Source organism: Babylonia areolata, chromosome 1, assembly GCF_041734735.1.
Source record: "Babylonia areolata isolate BAREFJ2019XMU chromosome 1, ASM4173473v1, whole genome shotgun sequence".
NCBI classification, from domain to species: domain Eukaryota; kingdom Metazoa; phylum Mollusca; class Gastropoda; order Neogastropoda; family Buccinidae; genus Babylonia; species Babylonia areolata.
In genome coordinates this window covers 79,584,580-79,603,639 of record NC_134876.1, presented here as the reverse complement: position 1 = coordinate 79,603,639, position 19,060 = coordinate 79,584,580, and the positions used below count along the sequence as shown (strand labels likewise).

Here is a 19,060-nt window from a genome sequence, read left to right as displayed (position 1 = left end):
TCCCCTCCCCCCTTTTGCGTTTTGAGAGTCAGTCGTGTCCGACTAAGACCATGAATGAATGATATGGATACTTATGATAGTGCCTGTCCTCGGTCGAAGACCAAGCTCCAAAAGCGCTTTGCAAACACGGGATCATTTGCAAAACAGGGCTGCCTGCCTACTTGGGTAGAGCCGACTGACGGTTGCCATTGGGCGCTCATCATTCGTTTCCTGTGTCATTCAGTCAGGTTTCAGTCTCGCACGCATTCACGCTCAGACGTGTAACATTTTACATGTATGACCGTACTGTTTATCAACCCCGCCATGTAGGCAGACATACTCCGTTTTTCATGGGTGTGCATACAGGGTATGTTCTTGTTTCCGTAACCCACCTAACGCTGACATGGATTACAGGATCTTTAACGTGTTGATCTTCTGCGTGTGTATACACACGAGAGGGGTTCAGGCACTACATAGCACCATCAGGCCAGCAGATGATAGCGGGGAGTGTCTTGCCCAAGCTACATCCCGCGACTCACTCGGCCAAGAGAGTTTTCGGACAGTCGGCGTGGGGATGTTGCCCAAAGGCCAACTAGCTCCCAATGGTTGCAGCACTAACAGCCAGTGCAATCTTGCCTCCTAGTTTGAGAGTCATAGTCCTTCACAAAAGACTAAGCTGTAAATGAATTCTCATTACAGTGGAGAAACCATTGATCATACAGCTCTCACTTTGGTTTTTATCAGTCTCTGATCTAATCCGAGGGTCTTACAAGACATCACTTACAACTTTTACGACCTTCAGGCAAAGCGTTACCAATTTCATAAACAGAATACTCTTTAGAATCCACAGCAGTTCTATGCCCAAGGTCAAATAACTGATCAACCGTAACCCATTACCCCGGTGGTTTTGGGGTTTTTTTTTAATACCCAAATCAGCTCATTTCCAAAATGACTAATTAGTCTGTGTGTCTGTGCCTGTGTCCGTGTGTACATGGACGTATAATTATGTGCATTCTGTACCTCCCACTCACACAAACATTCCGATACAATCAGTATTTTTTTTTAAAAAAGAAAAAAAGACATGATGTACATGCATACGTCTGTGCAGGTGGACGAATTGAAAGAAAAGCTGGCTTCCCAAGAGGTTGAGCTAGCCATAAAGAACGAGGACGCCAACAAACTGATCCAGGTGGTGGGTGCAGAGACGGCCAAAGTGAGCAAAGAGAAAGCTGTGGCTGATGAGGAAGAGGCCAAGGTAGGAGTGACACAGAGATCGTCACGTATTGGACGATACGTCGTCTTCTTCTCCTTCTTTCTCCTCCTCTTCCTCTTCCGCCTCCTCCATCTCCTCGTCCTCTTCCTCCTCAGCATCATCATCATCTTCTTCTTCTTCTGTGTTCATGGAATGCAACTCCCCACGTTCACTCGTATGTACGAGTGGGCTTTTGAGTGTATGACGGTTTTTACCCCCACTATGTAGGCAGCCATTGTCCATTTTCGGGGGTGGGGGGTATGTATGCTGGGAATGTTCATGTTTCCATAAGCCGCCAAACGCTGACACGGATTACAGGATCTTTAACGTGCGTGCTCGATATTTTGTATGCATATACATGTATATAAACGGGTTCAAGCACTAGCAGGTCTGCACATGTTGCCCTGGGAGACTGGAAAAATTTCCACCCTTAGCCCACCAGGTGCGCCGAAACCGGGAGTCGAACACAGGAAACTCGGGTGGTGAGAATGCAGCGTTCTATCCATTCAGCTACCGCATCCGTCAGACGATATATCTGGAGGTTTTCTTGTTTTAAACAGTATATATATATATATATATATATATATATATATATATATTCGAACATGTCACATGAAAGCACAGTCATAGATAGCAGGCCAGTTTCGAATTTTAACTTTATTTATTCAAATTATGGGAACGGTAGTTCTTCAACAACAACTTTCACATCTTCAAAACAACAACCTCTGTAAACCGTTCCGGTCAGCCTGTCCAACAGGACACAGCACTGCGACCGCTCTCTTGCGAGTGGTGAATGATCTGCTTGCAGCTATGGATGAAGACACAATTTCTGTTCTGTTCTTGTTAGATGGTTCAAATTTGACTTGACAAACAGGAATTATTTTATGTCTGTCAACAGTCATCACTCCAACCCCTCTTTTTTTTCTTTTTTCTTTTTTGTGTCCAACAAGGCTCGGTGCTTGGTACCGTTTTATTCATAATGTGTACCACAACTCTGATATCTAGAACCGCCCTGTTGTTCATTAGTCGTTTGCAGATGATAGATACAAAAATCAGCCTTGTCAGAGAATACACAAGAACTTCATGACCTAGAAAATGCCCCCATGGTATAAAATGCTGGATGAATAACAACCTGAAACTTAATAATGATAAAACACGGAATCTATTCTCTTTTCGATTCATATTCTGTCTCGTTATTGTACTCTTCCGTCCTCATATAAGGTTAGCTCTCATAATATCCCATTCACAGGAAATGCAAGAATCTTAGGATTGATTGTTGATTCTTAACTTAGCATAAAAGGTCATAATTATGACAGAAGTTTGTGAAACTGCCTTTTATGAGCTCAAACGAATTACCTCAATCCGAAGATACCAAAGATAATGCAACAAAAACACTAAGTCACCCCGTGCTTTCTTTCCATTTCAGATTATTGTAGTTCTTTATTTAATAGGTTTGCCTTCTTCTGTCATAGAATCTCCGCATAAAGTTTTAAAACAAAAGAGAGAAATCAACGCAGAAGGTGAGAGAAATATATATAGTAGAGTACACAGTACATAATACTTTATTATCTCCAATAAGAGAGGTTTATTTGCGGTGTAAAACACATAAATAGGGCATGAAAATCACAGTAATTCAGTATGAATTCGTAAAAAAGGTATAAAGTGCTTGAATGCTAGGTTGTTGTTGCTTCAGAAAAACATTGCTTTACAGTGTTTGTGCACGTGTGGGGGTGGGGGGGGGGCTTGTGTAGGTGTATATGGGAGGGCATTGTGCAAGGACTCACGATAAGAGTACACAAAGTAGACAAAGGTTTGCAGTAAAAGCATAGTTGCAGTGACTCTCAAAAATGTTGTGACTATGAAGCGTCGACTCCTTGTTTCCAGGTATCTGTCATAACTAAGGAGGTTGAGAAAAAGCAAGTTGATTGCTCCAGAGATCTGGAAAAAGCCGAGCCCGCGCTGAAGGCTGCTGAAGAAGCCCTCAACACTCTGAATAAGGTACAGTGGACGATGCTGCTTCAAAGTGTGAGATCACAAAGCTGTTCTGGAGTACCCTTTATGGCTCATTTGACACTCTTCAATGTTCTTGAAACTGAGACGTATCATTTACCTCCATTTATATCCTAAGGAGGCGCCGTGGTAGAATCGGTTAGACGTTGGTCTTTTGAACCAGTGCTCACAGGTGATCAGGGTTCGAGGCCCGTTTCGACATGGTGTTGTGTCCTTAGGACAGGCACTTTACTCCGAATTTCATCACTCCAACCAGTTATTAATAGGTACCTGACTTAAAGTGGGAAAGGTTAACAGGCCTGCAAAGCGCCTCCTAAAAGATCCCTGGGATCTCAGTTAAAAAGCAGGCTCGCGGTTGGACAGTTTTTTTTTTTGTTTTTTGTTGTTGTTGTTGTTGTTTGCCTGACCACACCTACTGTGGCTTCACTGACAGGCTGTCATGAGTCGGGGGAACCGTGTTTCTGGCTGCAAGACATGGGAAAGGAAACTGGTCTGTTGGTATTGTTTACACTGAACAGCAGTGTCCCATTACCACTGTTTACTCTGACCCATACACACTTCACCTCATGTCAGCACAAACAACGGTTATAACCCGATCTCCCGTGCCTCTTTCTATCTCTCTCTGTCACTCTCTCTGTGCTGATTTGAAAACATAACGCCATATACTGAAAGCTAACACATCTGTTGATTCTGCTATACCAATAACTGAAACATTTTTCAGAATATACGTGTTTACGTTATGTTTTGTTTTGTTTTTTTTACTGTCCGATTATAAATCATAAGTGATTACATAAATCAAAAGCTGAATACCGGAAGATATTTCTGGGGTTTTTTTTCATGTGTGGGTGTTTTGTTTTGTTTTTCGTGAGTAAGAGAGAGAGAGAGAGAGAGAGATTACTCATCAGAACTTTACATAGTAATTATTCTTAGTACCTATACATAATTTTTAGATCGTGAGCGGATTTCTCCATTTAAAATGATGAATGCCACTTTTTGTTATCAAATAACAACTTAAATGCGTGCTCGTCTTTCTCTCTCTCTCTCTCTCTCTCTCTCTCTCTCACACACACACACACACACACACACACACACACACACACACACACACACAGAATGTGATCATGTTGGTCTTCGCACAGGGCAACCTGACAGAAATGAAAGCGTTCGCCTCCCCGCCGGGTGCCGTGGTCAACGTAGCGGCAGCCGTCATGTGTCTGCTGGCCCCCGGGGGAAAGGTGCCCAAAGACAAGTCCTGGAAGTCCGCGAAGGCCAGCATCATGTCCAAGGTCAGACACAACAGTACACATTCACAGCTTAATTGTCACGGTAACTGCGTAAAAGAAATTAATTGGTGGGGAATTCTGTGATTGTCTACATACACACTACAAGCAAAACAGTAGCTATTTGGCATATCACATGGTTCTGTAATTTAAAAAAAAATAAAAAGTATTTAAAAAAAATTTAATATTTAAAAAAAAAACGCGCATCTGAGTCATAGCAAAGCACACCCGATATAAACGTCACCTTTCCAATATTTGAAATACACACACACACACACACACACACACACACACACACACACACACGCACGCACGCACACGATTCCGTCGCTTGTTGATCCAATAAACGCGATTCTCAGCCTTGTCATTACGGACAGAGTGACTTAGGAATTAGCCGTAAAATTTGGCCAAACAGAGCAATAGGCCTTGTTTGCTTCGGTTTGACATTGTTATGTATATTCACCCAAACGAGAATACACACGAACCCCCCTTTTATCTAACTTGGTCAATAGCACAAAGCGGGGAATAAGTTAATGTTATTTAGCTTTGTCAGCAGAACAAAATGATGGATATTTTGCTATTATCATAACTTGATCAATAGCACAGAATTCTTCATTGTCATTTAATTTCACAATATGACAAAGCGTTGGGTTTTTTTTCTTTTATCTAACATTTTCGACGGGGCAGAGTGATACTTTGCTGTTGAATAGCTTTATCAGTGATATCAATGTCAATGGTGCTGTGGTTACCAACTTTGGATTTGAGACTGCCTGACTCGTCTCGCACCTATTTTTCGATCAACATTGTCTTCTCAATGTTGTATTTCTCTGGGTTTGGTTTCAGAAGTAATTTCATTTCGAACATGGCGCAATAAACCACAGTTACAGATAAATAGGACAACTAGAAAATATTCTACAAAATCCTTGATTAGACAAATCCCCTCAGTGATAATGAAGCTGCTAATCGTGCATTATATGTCAGTGGAATGGAATGTATGCTTCATGTAAAGCAGTCATAAATATGCACGGCATTTTTTTCTTAGAATTATTACTGTGATGTAGCACCATCTGCTTTAGTCCATTCCATTCCAGGTAATATCCTCTCTCCCTACCACGCGTTACCTAGTCTGCTCGATATGCGATGTCTTCTGGAGGAAGAGGAGGAGGAATGTGGCAGAATGGTTAAGACGTGTATCTGCTAATACAGTGTTCGCGAGGGTCTGTGTTTGATTCCCGTTCTCGCCCTGTCTCCCAAGTTTGACTGGAAAATGAAACTGAGCGGCTAGCGTTTGGATAAGATGATAAATCGAGGTCACGTGTGCAGCACGCACTTGGCGCACTGAAAAAGAACCCATGGCAACAAAAGTGTTGTCCTCTGGCAACATTGTGGAATAAATCCACTCTGGTAGGTACTAAAATATATGTGCATGCACTCAAGGCCTGACTAAGCACATTGGGCTATGCTGGATTATGCTGCTGGTCAGGCATCTGCATATGCCCAGCAGATGTGGTGTACCGTATATGGATTTGTCCGAATGCAATGACGCCTCACTGAGAAACTGAAACTTCTTCCTTTCCTCCCCTCTGCTAAACTGCTGAATGGTGGTATAGAATGTTAACCTTATCATTATACATATTTTGCGGTCAATTTTATATGTAATAAATGATTTCATCACCTATGGATAATTATATTACTAGACGAGCATAACAAAAGAGGGGAGGTTGTATGGGTTAAACCAGCTCTGGCATATCCGCATTACAGTCGTGGGCTCAAAGGCAAATGGAATTATAGATTAGATCTGTGTCAAAAATCCTGATCTGATTGGCCACCTTCGTGATACACAGGTGGACAAATTTCTTGACGATCTGGTCAACTACGACAAAGATCATATTTCGGAGGAATCCCTCAAAGCCGTCCAGGTCTACCTGAAAAATAAAGACTTCAATCCAGAATTCATCCACTCCAAATCCATCGCCGCCGCTGGCCTTTGCTCTTGGGTAATCAACATTGTCATCTACTACAACATCTTCTGTGACGTCAAACCCAAGCGAGACGCGCTGGCGCAGGCGACAGCCGAGCTGAACGCCGCCCAAGAAAAACTGGAGGGGATCAAGGCCCATGTGGCTGATCTGCAGGAGACACTGGCCAAGTCAGTCAGCTGTGTGTGTGTGTGTGTGTGTGTGTGTGTGTGTGTGTGTACTTATGTGCTTGCGTGTGTGTGTGCGCGTGTCTTTGTGTCGTGTCTTTGTGTGAGTGTATATTATTCAATTTGAGCTTTTGCGCAAATATGTTGCACTTAAAACAATTATTTCTGGCATTCTACGTCAGTTTGAAAAGTCGTGTATTCATGGGCACGCTAATGAGCATACAGTCATAGTGATACCCACAACACACACACACACACACACACACACACACACACACACATACCTGGAGAAAAAAAAGCAGACAACAACTGAAACTTAGTGTGGTGGTGGTGGCAGCTGCCAGGCCCAGTTCCAGGAGGCGACGGACGCCAAGCTGAAGTGCCAGCAGGAGGCGGACGAGACCGGCAGGGTCATAGCCCTGGCCAACCGCCTGGTCAACGGCCTGGCCTCGGAGAACGTGCGCTGGGCGGCCGCCATTGAGCAGTTCCGGAAGGACGAGAAGATGTTGGCTGGGGATGTGCTCCTCATCACCGCTTTCGTGTCCTACGTCGGCTCCTTCACCAAGCGATACAGGTGAGTGTCAGTGAAACAAAGTTCATCATGAAGTGTGTGTGTGTGATTATGTAGCGGATAGATTTTCCCAGTAATCTCACGAAGCGATACAAGTGAATTTCAAGATGATCATAGTGTGTGTGTGTGTAGCGGGTCGATTTCTCTGTAATCTCACCAAGCGATGCAGGTGAATTCGATGAAACATGAACTGTATGTCATTATAGCGAATGGATTTCTCAGTAACTTCACCAAGCGATACAGGTGAGTTTCAATGAAACAGAGATCATCATGAAGTGTGTGTGTCATTATATAGCGGATAGATTTCTCAGTAATTTCACCGAGCGATACAGGTGAATTCGATGAAACAAAGAGTCGTGAATTTTTGTCTGCCATTACATGGCATATAGATTTCTCAGTTATTTCACCAAGCGATACAAGTGAATTTCAGTGAAACAAAGTTCATCATGACCCGTGTGTTATCATAGCGGATAGATTTCTCAGTAATTTCACCAAACGATACAGGTGAATTTTAATGAAACAAAATTAATCATGAACTGCCTGTCATTATAGCGGATAGATTTTCTCAGTAATCTCATTAAGCGATACATGTGAAATCAATGAAACAAAAATCATGAACTGAGAGAAAATGTCCATATATATATATAACTTCTCGAAAACAGTAACTCATCACAAGATATGGAAAAAAAAAATCACAGTGCACAACAATAATGAAGCCTCAATAATAATATTATTATACCTGAAGTGCATATGTAGGTGAATGTGTTAGTTTACGAGAATGATAAATGTTATGTATTTCTATATTCATGTACATGCCAGTATGTGTATTAATAACGCTTGTCATGACTATGCAGTTTGTGTATTATGTCTTCAAATATGGCGAACTAGTAGAGGGGATGCGTTGATGCATACGATATTGCATATTATGTTCTTAAGAAATCAAAATATGGATTGTGTTTTTTCTCCATTATGATATTGATGAAGCAGAATGTCTTTAAATCTTTGCTGATGCTAATCATGTTGCTTGTTGCGGCATTGTACTGTTTTCAATATCTGATGAGAATGTGTCCACCTTGACCTGAAAAAGTTCATTAAAATAACTCACGAACTGTATGTGATTATAGCAAACAGATTTCTCAGTAAATCTCACCAAGTGATACAAGTTCAGAAATAAAAGTCTCAGTTGCGCGACATTGGATCGAACGGATTTCTCAATCGATACATATTCAATGAAACAAAATCCGATTTCTATGTCAGAAAAGCGAGTAGAATTCTCAGCAGTCTCGTCGTTCTGGTTACTGACTTTTACAGGTTATTATGATCATGGTTGCCCTTTTCGCCTTGTATATGAAGTCTCCATCGTAAAAGATACGTGGTTGGTCGTACAAGGAATAAGATAATACCTGATCTTTTTCGTTTTGCATGATATGTGTCTGACAGCCCTTCAGCAATGAAACCTCATTACTGAGGGATCATTTTACGACCAGTGTTTAATTTGATTTTATGTTTTAGACCTCAGTATGTAAAACCGAATCAGAATATGCAAACTTTTAAATATTCACTTAGAAAAAAAAACACAAATAAACAAGAGGCAAAGCCTTCAAGACTCACTTGTGCTTTGCGCTTTATCCAGTAAAGGAAACATGAGGAGAAGAAGAAAAAAAAGATTTTAAAAAATCGTTGAAAACTGCTCTGTATCAAATATGATATATAAGAAAAGCTTGGGAGAGAAAAAAAGACATGCGAGCGGGATCGAACCACGCATGTTCGGTTCTGATGCAAGCAGACTAATCCCCAAGGCAGCGGCACATTTGACGACAAATGACCAAATTAATTAGAATCTTAAAGCAATATTGACGTTTTCTTCTTCATGCGATGAACAAATGTGATTGTAGTGGACGTAATAACGCCGTTTAAAACATGTTTTTTTTTGTGTTTTATTATATCTCGATTATTTTTCTTTTCATTTCGGCGGTAAAGGAGACGTTGCCATCTCCTTCAAGCACATCGCAACACATTGTAGATCTCTGGATCTGCTCTGCACAAACCAGTCCACAACGGGCTGAAAGAAACGATTCATTAATTGTTTCCAGTTAATTCAGTGTCCGCTTTAGAATATTTATATGCAGTAAACACGTCGATGGTGCGGTTAGTATCACTGTAAGTGTTCTGTCCAGAATTTGTGTTTCTTTCCTTTTAATTGTGAACAAGAAATACGAGGTCATGTCGTTCTCGAACACAACCTACCTCCTAGATGGCCAAGTACAGTGGAAAGCGGTTTTTAGAATTTTCGGATTTCGGAACACATCTCAACGAAATAAACTGTTAATGATTCGGAATAATGACTTAATTCTGGAGATTTACAACCTGTTGTTGGTGTGACTGTGAAGATTTTTTTTTTCATACTATGTTTAAACCAGTTTTGGTATTGGCAAAGTATTTCCAGAGAAAATGGCAATGTTAAAGTTTACCACGGACACACACACACACACACACACACACACACACACACACACACACACACACACACACACACACACACACACACACACAAACAAACAAACAAACAAACAAACAACCGTGCACTGGGTTAAAACATAGACTCACTTTGCTTACACAAGCGAGTCAAAAAGAGAACGAATGAATTTATGAACGAGAAAAAAAGCAAGAAAGCAAAGACAGAGAAAGGAAACGGCTGCTGAGAACAGGTGTGTGTGTGTGAGTTTGTGTGTGTGTGTGTGTGTTGTCGGCATAGCCCTCCTTGATCCTCTCCCTTTCCCCTCAACACTGTGCACAGAGTGGAGCTGCTAGAAACGTATTGGCTGCCTTTCTTGGTCAAGCTACCGGTGCCCATCCCCGTCACAGAGGGCCTGGATCCCCTGACCATGCTGATTGACGACGCCGCCATCGCCGGCTGGAGCAACGAAGGTCTTCCCGGTGACCGCATGTCCATCGAAAATGCAACCATCCTGACCAGCTGTGAGCGCTGGCCCCTGATGATCGATCCTCAGCTGCAGGGCATCAAGTGGATCAAGAAGCGGTACGGCGATAACCTCAAGGTGACCCGCCTTGGAGCCAAAGGCTATCTGGACGTCATTGAAAACGCCGTGTCCAACGGGGACGTGGTGCTGCTGGAGAACCTGATGGAAGACATGGACCCGGTGCTGGACCCGCTGCTGGGCCGCAACACCATCAAGAAAGGCCGCTACATCAAGATGGGTGACAAGGAGGTGGAGTACAACCCTAGCTTCCGCCTCATCCTACAGACCAAGCTGGCCAACCCCCACTACAAACCCGAGATGCAGGCCCAGGCCACACTCATCAACTTCACCGTCACCAGGGACGGCCTGGAGGACCAGCTGCTAGGGGAGGTGGTGGCCAAAGAGCGACCAGACCTGGAGCAGCTCAAATCCCAGCTGACGCGGCAGCAGAACGAGTTCAAGATCACCCTTAAAGGGCTGGAGGACAACCTCTTGGCGCGGCTGTCTTCGGCTGGGGCGAACATTCTCGGCGACGTGGATCTGGTGGAGAACTTGGAATCTACAAAGGCAATGGCGGCTGACATCGCTCAGAAGCAAGAGCAAGGCAAGGTGACGGAGCAGGAAATCAACACGGCGCGTGAGCTGTATAGACCCGCAGCAGCCCGCGCCTCGCTCCTCTACTTCATCATGAACGACCTGCACATGATCAACCCCATGTACCAGTTCTCTCTCAAGGTGCGTCTGTCTGTAAGGCTTTTCTGTTGGTACATTGTCGTGAACATGATTGCAAAGACATTTTGATGCTGAAAACCTCACGCACCGTTTTACAACAGCAAATGCACACACACACACACACACACACACACACACACACACACACACACACACACACACACACACAGGCGCGCGCGCGCGAATGCACACAAGCACAGAGAGAGAGAGAGAGAGGAGCACGCACAAAATAGCGCATAGATACACGGGCTTGCTAACACCCATACTGACACATTCATAAGCGAATTTTGGTTTCCCATGTCACGAATGTTTGAACCAAAAGCCTAATGCTAAAGTGAGTATTCAGTGTTTGCAAAATGGACGGATTGGGGGAAGCTGTAGACTGGAAAATATGTAGTACGACAATCCTGTCACAGGAGAAGGTTGGCAGAATGGTTCAGATGCTCATCTGCCAATTCAGGGAGTCCGTGAGGGTCTGTGCTCGAATCCCGCACGTGGCGCACTGAAAAAGTACCCATGGCAACGAAAGTGTTTGGCAAAATTCTGAAGAAGAAATCCAACCTGATAGGTACACAAATATGTATGCGTTCATGCATTCAGGCCTGACTAAGCGCGTTGGGTTATGCTGCCTGTCAGGCATCTGCATTACCTAGCAGATGTGTTGCAGTTGCGTATATGGATTTTTCCGAACGCAATGACGCCTCCTTGAGAAACTGAAACTGAACCTGAATTGCTGCCACAGGCATTCCGTGTGGTGTTCATCAAAGCCATTGAGCGCTCAGAGCCTGCCGAGGAGGTGAAGGAACGTGTGAACAACTTGATAGACTGCATCACCTTCTCCGTCTACGTCTACACCTCTCGGGGCCTCTTTGAAAGGGACAAGCTCATCTTCATCACGCAGATGACCACACAGGTACTGTGACTGGTGTCTTACATGCCATCTTTAAAGGACGAGTGTACATGTTTCTGTTGGTGTGCCCATCTGTTGATCTTTCTGTGTCCTGTCTACAGTGCAAAACAATACAGAACAGTATGTGACAATACAATACAGTATAATACAATACATTACAATACAATGCGGTGCAATGTAATACATTGCAATATCATCAAATAGCCTCAAAAATCAAACACCAAGGTGCGAGGAAATCTGGGGTGGCTCAGAAGTTCAGTTTATGGAATTGCACCTTTCAGCAAGTACAGGGTAATGCAGTCACTGACCAATCAAATGTCAACCCATCACAATGCTTGCAGTTGTATTGCCAGAATTGGTACTCTCCTCCTCCTCCCCCTCCTTTGTGAAGAGTCATTGGGACGCCACACAGAAGAACTGTTCACCAGATTCCTCCAGGTCTGTCAATTGTGTGTCAAAGCCTGGGTCCTTCACCTCCTCCTCCTCCTCCTCCTCCTTCTACTTCTTTGTGAAGAGTCATTGGGACGTCACACAGAAGAACTGTTGCTTACAGTTGTATTGCCAGAATTGGTACTCTCCTCCTCCTCCCCCTCCTTTGTGAAGAGTCATTGGGACGCCACACAGAAGAACTGTTCACCAGATTCCTCCAGGTCTGTCAATTGTGTGTCAAAGCCTAGGTCCTTCACCTCCTCCTCCTCCTCCTCCTCCTTCTACTTCTTTGTGAAGAGTCATTGGGACGTCACACAGAAGAACTGTTCACCAGATTCCTCCAGGTCTGTCAATTGTGTGTCAAAGCCTAGGTCCTTCACCTCCTCCTCCTCCTCCTCCTCCTTCTACTTCTTCTTTGTGAAGAGTCATTGGGACGCCACACAGAAGAACTGTTCACCAGATTCCTCCAGGTCTGTCAATTGTGTGTCAAAGCCTAGGTCCTTCACCTCCTCCTCCTCCTCCTCCTCCTTCTACTTCTTCTTTGTGAAGAGTCATTGGGACGCCACACAGAAGAACTGTTCACCAGATTCCTCCAGGTCTGTCAATTGTGTGTCAAAGCCTAGGTCCTTCACCTCCTCCTCCTCCTTCTACTTCTTCTTTGTGAAGAGTCATTGGGACGCCACACAGAAGAACTGTTCACCAGATTCCTCCAGGTCTGTCAGTTGTGTGTCAAAGCCTGGGTCTCTGCACAAGTTTTTTTTCTGTCCATTCTCAATGCTGTCAGTCATTCGCTTTTTACTGTCTTCCCCTCCGTCTCTCTCCCTCAGCTGTTTCTTAGAGGACTGCTCTAGCGAGGCAATTTGATCTTGTTACATGGCTGTACCAGCGTAACTTTCTTTTCTTGTGTGATGTCAGCAGATCTTCATGAGATCCAGTGTGCTGCTCGATAGTTTGGCGCACTTGCTACCTGGTGATGTGATCAGAATATCTGGTGTTTAGTATCTTGTGATGAAATTCTTCTCTCCAAAGCCGCCGTGGGGGTCCATGTGTCGCATGCATACAGGAAAACGGAGTGTGCCAGATCACGCAGGAGACCCATACTGTGTTTCATGGATATGTGTTGCTGTCCTTCCATGGAGATTTCAGACGGATCCCAGGTAGGTGACCTGTTGAAGGGTTCCAAGCTTCTGTCCTTGGACAGTTATTTCAGCAGTGATGGTGGTGTTTTGGCAGCGCATTTACTTAGATTTCCACGCCATATCTTGTCGATGTTTCACATAGTCTTTTAATACGCTGGGCGATTTCTTGCTCACTACCTGCCAAGCCGACCATTTCATCTGCGAAGCGAAGGTTCGCGGTTATTTTGAACAGCGCTGGAGACAGAAGGCTGCCCCGACGGACTCAAACTGAGGTATGGAACACTCCAGTAGCACCCTGTGTGAGTACCTCACTGCTTGCATAGTTGCCGGATGGAATTGGTAAGTTTTTGTTCGCTGTTAATTGTTTTTCACTGTGGCCATAATTATTGCTTCCTGCCAGACTTGAAGTCTATGAAGACATGATAAAATTCCTTCAGGTGCTGAAGGTGTTTTCCGCAAAGGGTACGCAGGTTAAAGACCTGTTCGATGACTCTTGGTAATGATACTGATGATAACATGATACTTGATAATGATAATAATACTAATAATTATTATGATAATAGTAATAATAGGTTGTACTTAAACGGCGCAAGCTCCCCATGTAATGGGCTCAAAGCACCTCACATGAAACGATACACATACAGTAATGCATAATTACATACCTCTGCACATGAAAAAGCAATACATATATGTGTATCTACATACACCAAGACAATCCTACAAATTGCACACACACACACACACACACACACACACACACACACACACACACACCATATTGTATTAGCGTTGTCACAACAAATTTCTCTGTGTGAAATTCGGGCTGTTCTTCCCAGGTAGATCGCGTCGTTACACTGAGAGCGCCACCATTTTTTTGTATTTTTTCTCCCTGTAAATTTGTTTTTCCTATCGAGGTGGATTTTTCTTCAGAATTTTTCCAGGGACAACCCTTTTGTTGCCGTGGATTCTTTTATATACGCTAAGTGTACACTGCACACGAGACCTCGGTTTATCGTCTCATCCGAATGAATAGCTTCCAGACCACCACTTGGGATGTAATGGAGGAGGAGAAAATACTGGCGACAGTGGGATTCGAACCAGTGCACTCAGATTCTCTCGCTTCCTCGCCGAACGCGTTGCCACCAGGCCAACACTCCACGTGCCCTATACACGCGCACAGACAAGCACACGCGCACGCACACAGTTAACACCCACCCACAAGTACATACACCAGGGTGATTTCAGTAGAGGGTAAAGTGTGATGGGTCGAAGATGGAAGGCTGCAGAGAAACAGCTATGCTTCATCACACACAAAGGTCTGATTGAACATGCGGGTGTTCAATTTTATTTTGAAAGATGGCAGCGTTGGTAAGTGACGGAGATCCAGAGGAAGAGAATTCCAGACAGAAGGTGCTTGATACTGAAAGGCCCTTTCGCCAAATGTATTTGAAGAGGTTTTGGGGACTCGAAGAAGCTTTTCAACAGAAGACCTGGGAGAAAGGGAAAAGGTGTAAATATAAAGGAAAGAAGATAATTAAGATGGGAGAGATCCATAAAAGTGGTGATAAGCCAATATGGCAATTTTGTACCGAATTCTGTAATGGATGGGTAGCCAGTGAAGCTTTCGTAAGAATGAGTTAAGTTGATTCTTTTTGGACTTTCTGAAAATAATTCTTGCAGCATTGTTCAAAACTAACTGAAGGCGTCACGCAAAAGGCAAACCAGCAAGTAGTGAAATGCAGTTGTCAATGCGATCTAGAACCAAGAAACAGACAGGCTGAGTGGTTGCTTCAATAGATAGATACGATCGAAGGGTACAGATTTTCCTCAGTTGGAAGTTTGCACTTTTACATAAATTACTGACATGGTCGTGCATGAACAGAGGTAAATCATAAATGCACCCAGGTTTCTGACAGAATTTTGAAAGTTGGTATCAGCATTGCAGACAGTCAAGGTATGGTCTGAAATATGACGAAGACAGACTTAGAACCTATAAGCATGGCTTCTATCTTGACGTCACTAAGTTTAAGCTTGTTTATCAGCATCCACTTCTTTACAGCAACAATGCACGTCTCTAAATGTTTGTGGAGGATAGCAAAAGAGCTTGGTGAGGAAGCTTTAGTGAGTTGGGTGTCATCTGCTAACTTGTAAATATCACATCGATATTGTCTGATGACGCTGGACAGTGGCTGAGTGTACAGACCAAATAATATTGAGCATTTGCAGAATCCAGCCTGTTCTGCAGCAATGATGATATGTTTGATTTTGAGCATTACTTAGCTAGCATGCCCGATCAAACTGATGGTGGGGTAATTCTGGAAGTGTTGGAAAATTACTTTCTTGGGTAGTGGGTGATAATAATTGATTGGGTCCATGGTGTGGGCCATTCGCCCATGTGCCAGATTTTGTTGCAGATGGCAGTTAGGATGTCAGTTACAGCTTCTCCGCCAATTTGCAAAAGTTCTGAAGAGATGTGGTGCTTGCAGTCTTGCCACATTTTAACGACCACTTCTGCAACAACCTCCTCCTGGACCTTCTTTGATGAATCTTGCTATGTTAGTACACCTGGGTCTCTTTTGCTGTGTTTGTTGTAGAGGTCAGAGCAGTACTCAGTCCACCTTTTAAATGGTGTCTTGTTCCTGTGTGAGACAAATGCCATCTTTGTCATTGATGGTGCTTAAAAGCTTTCTTTGTGTCGTTGCTTTCAAGGGTTTTCTCAACGTCTTCACACTGCTATTCAATCCAATTTTCCTTTGCATTCTTCATTTCATCATTTCTAGACCAATCGTTTTGTTTACAGCGCCGTATTTTGCCTTTCCTGTCTCAGTATTTTTTGTGGTTTTAGGCTCCTTCTAGTGTCGCACATCTCTAATATTCTGCATGTGATCCATGGCTTGTATTTCCATTGACGTACCTCTAGGACCTCTCTTGCTGTTTCTGTCAATTTCTTGGTTGAAAATTGTTTGTGAGGGCTTCAAACTTTTCTTCATCCAGAAGTAGTGGCGTGATTATCCCCATATGACTGCTTGGAATTGTTTGGCCAAGTCAGAGGCTTTGATTTTTATAGAGGTTGAATTTGAGTCGGCTGTATTCCTCCCCAGATTGGATTTTCTTGTTGGATTTACTCCCCATCTGCAGCAGGTAGTACTGGGTTACATTGTTACCAGTAGCAGAAGAGAACCTCTGACTGGACTTGTACAATATTCTCTGTTTGTGTAGATATTGCTGAAGATGTGGATGTTAAATGTAGATATGTTGACTGTTTGCAGATTTTGCTGATGGCCAAAGAAATCGAATCAGCGGAGTTTGACTTCCTCCTTCGCTTCCCTGCCAGGGCCGGTGCTACCTCTCCCGTGGATTTTCTCAACGGCCACCAGTGGGGTGGTGTCAAGGTCTGTATCTGTTTCTCAGCTGTATACAGTAAGGTGCCATTTTGCTTTCCTTTTGTTTTCTTATTCGCGTTAGGTAAAACAATGTTCAAAATCATCTTTCCTATAAGAATAATTATTTGTGATTAATGTTTCTTAAACCTTATCAAAGACTCGTTTGCGCTTTACATAATGTAATTAAGTGACCTGTTAAGCAATGAGGAAAAAAGTGTTCGTGCTGCTGCTAGAATAGAACGGACCACCGTGCAGTGTCCTGAGATAAGACCACTGTCATATGTGTTCAGGCCTTGTCAGATATGTCAGAGTTCACCAACCTGGACAAGGACATTGAAGGATCTGCCAAACGGTGGAAAACCTTCGTGGAGTGTGAGTGCCCGGAAAAAGAGAAGTTCCCGCAGGAATGGAAGAATAAGAACGCCCTGGAGAAGCTGTGCATGATGAGATGCCTGCGGCCTGACCGGATGTCCTATGCTGTGAGGTGAGCTTCGCAATACAGCCATATGTTGTCACATTGATATCTAATGTTGACTGTGAGTTCAAAGTCAGTACAATATTAGTTCTAGCTTAACAAGAAGTTAGTTTACAAAATCTGTGCGTCATATTTGCACACGAGTCTAAGCGCTGAATTCTTTAGTTTGCAAATAATCTAAAGTTTCATTGTGTAAGAAATTAATGTTTAACTTAAATACAAAATTACTCAAATTATAACGCAATGTACATGAAGAGAAACTTATATAATTTAACTTTTCGTTGTTTAAGAAACCGTTTAAGCAGATGCAGATTTACTCACATTTTAATGAAATGTATGTATGTTCTCATGTATATATGGTATTTTTGGACCCGGTTTGATCAGCTTATGTCAAAGCTTGACAAACACACAGTTAGGCCAGCAGCAAAGCGCGAGTTGTATGATCAATGGTTTATCCATTGCAATAGGAATTCATTTACAGCTTAGTTTTTTGTGAAGGATCATGACTCTCAAACTAGAAGGCCAGATTGCACTAGCTCGTGGTGCTGCAGTCTTGGGGCTAGTTGGCCTTTTAGGACCATCCCCCACCGCCGACTGTCATAAAGCCCTCTTGGTTAAGAGAATATGGTTGTAAAGTGGGCAAAACATTCCACTATAATCAAATTCTGGCCTAAATAGTCAAGACATCAGTTGTCTCCACTGATGGTCGAAGTCCGATACGAAAGACTATCATGCAAAATGTCATATAGTATTTCATGTATCCACTCATGTATATAGAAGTGTTGGCCTAGTGGTAACACGTCCGCCTAGGCCATTAGACCTTGAGTGGTGGTCTGGGCGCTTCTCATTCGGATGAGACGATAAACCTTGGTCCCGTGTGCAGCATGCACTTAGCGCACGTAAAAGAACCCACGGCAACAAAGTGTTGTCCCTGGCAAAACTCTGTTGAAAAGTCCACTCCGACAGGAAAAAAAAATAAAAGTGCAGGCAGAAAAAATTACAAAAATGGGTGGCGCTGTCAGTGTAGCGACGCGCTGTCCCTGGGGTGGACAGCCCGAATTTCACACAGAGAAATCTGCTGTTACAAAAGAGTAATACAATACAACACAATACAATATATGTACTCATATACATGAAGGATTGTATGTATGTGTCATGTAAATCTGCCTACATGTAGACATGTCTGCACAGCGTGGTATGGTACGGTTGGCGTGCTTTGCAGAGGGTTCGTGGAGGAAAAGATGGGCACTAAGTACGTGGTAGGTCGCGCCTTGGAGTTCGCCAAGTCGTTCGAGGAAGCGGACCGTGCCACCCCCGTTTTCTTCATCCTGTCGCCGGGCGTGGACCCCCTGAAGGATGTGGAGGCTCTGGGCAAGAAGCTAGGCTACTCTGTGGCCAAAAACAACTTCCACAACATCTCGTTGGGCCAGGGCCAGGAGGTGGTGGCCGAGAACGCCATGGCCGTGTCGGCCAAGGAGGGCCAGTGGGTCGTTCTACAGGTTGGTAGTGTGTTGGTACTGCCTCCCAAGGCCGGCTGCCTTCCTCAGGCCTCTGTTCTGTCCTGATTCTGCGAATTCATTTTTTTTGGGGGGGGGTGGGGGGTCTGTGTCTCTGGTGTTGTAGACAACTGTCGTGTGTTTGTTTTGCTGTTGATGTTGTAGAGTACTGCCGTGTGTTTGTTTTGTTGTTGTTTTGCTGCCTCATCATCTGCGCTGTTTCAGTGACATGAGTTACTCCCACGCTGCCTGCTCATTCCCAGTCCCCCACACTGTC

The 19,060-nt window shown here is 43.7% G+C and overlaps 1 protein-coding gene across 1 annotated transcript in view; it reads left to right on the top strand.

Annotated features, from left to right (window-relative positions):
* The window catches only part of LOC143289304 (dynein beta chain, ciliary-like), a 123,692-nt gene that overhangs the window by 89,073 nt on the left and 15,559 nt on the right, over positions 1-19,060 (top strand). The window contains exons 47-56 of the mRNA XM_076598337.1: positions 1,088-1,234; positions 3,116-3,229; positions 4,381-4,527; positions 6,366-6,670; positions 7,005-7,241; positions 10,036-10,954; positions 11,694-11,864; positions 16,699-16,821; positions 17,103-17,296; positions 18,510-18,786. Of these exons, the coding sequence (XP_076454452.1) occupies positions 1,088-1,234; positions 3,116-3,229; positions 4,381-4,527; positions 6,366-6,670; positions 7,005-7,241; positions 10,036-10,954; positions 11,694-11,864; positions 16,699-16,821; positions 17,103-17,296; positions 18,510-18,786 (2,634 nt within the window). The remainder of the gene's footprint in view (positions 1-1,087; positions 1,235-3,115; positions 3,230-4,380; positions 4,528-6,365; positions 6,671-7,004; positions 7,242-10,035; positions 10,955-11,693; positions 11,865-16,698; positions 16,822-17,102; positions 17,297-18,509; positions 18,787-19,060) is intronic.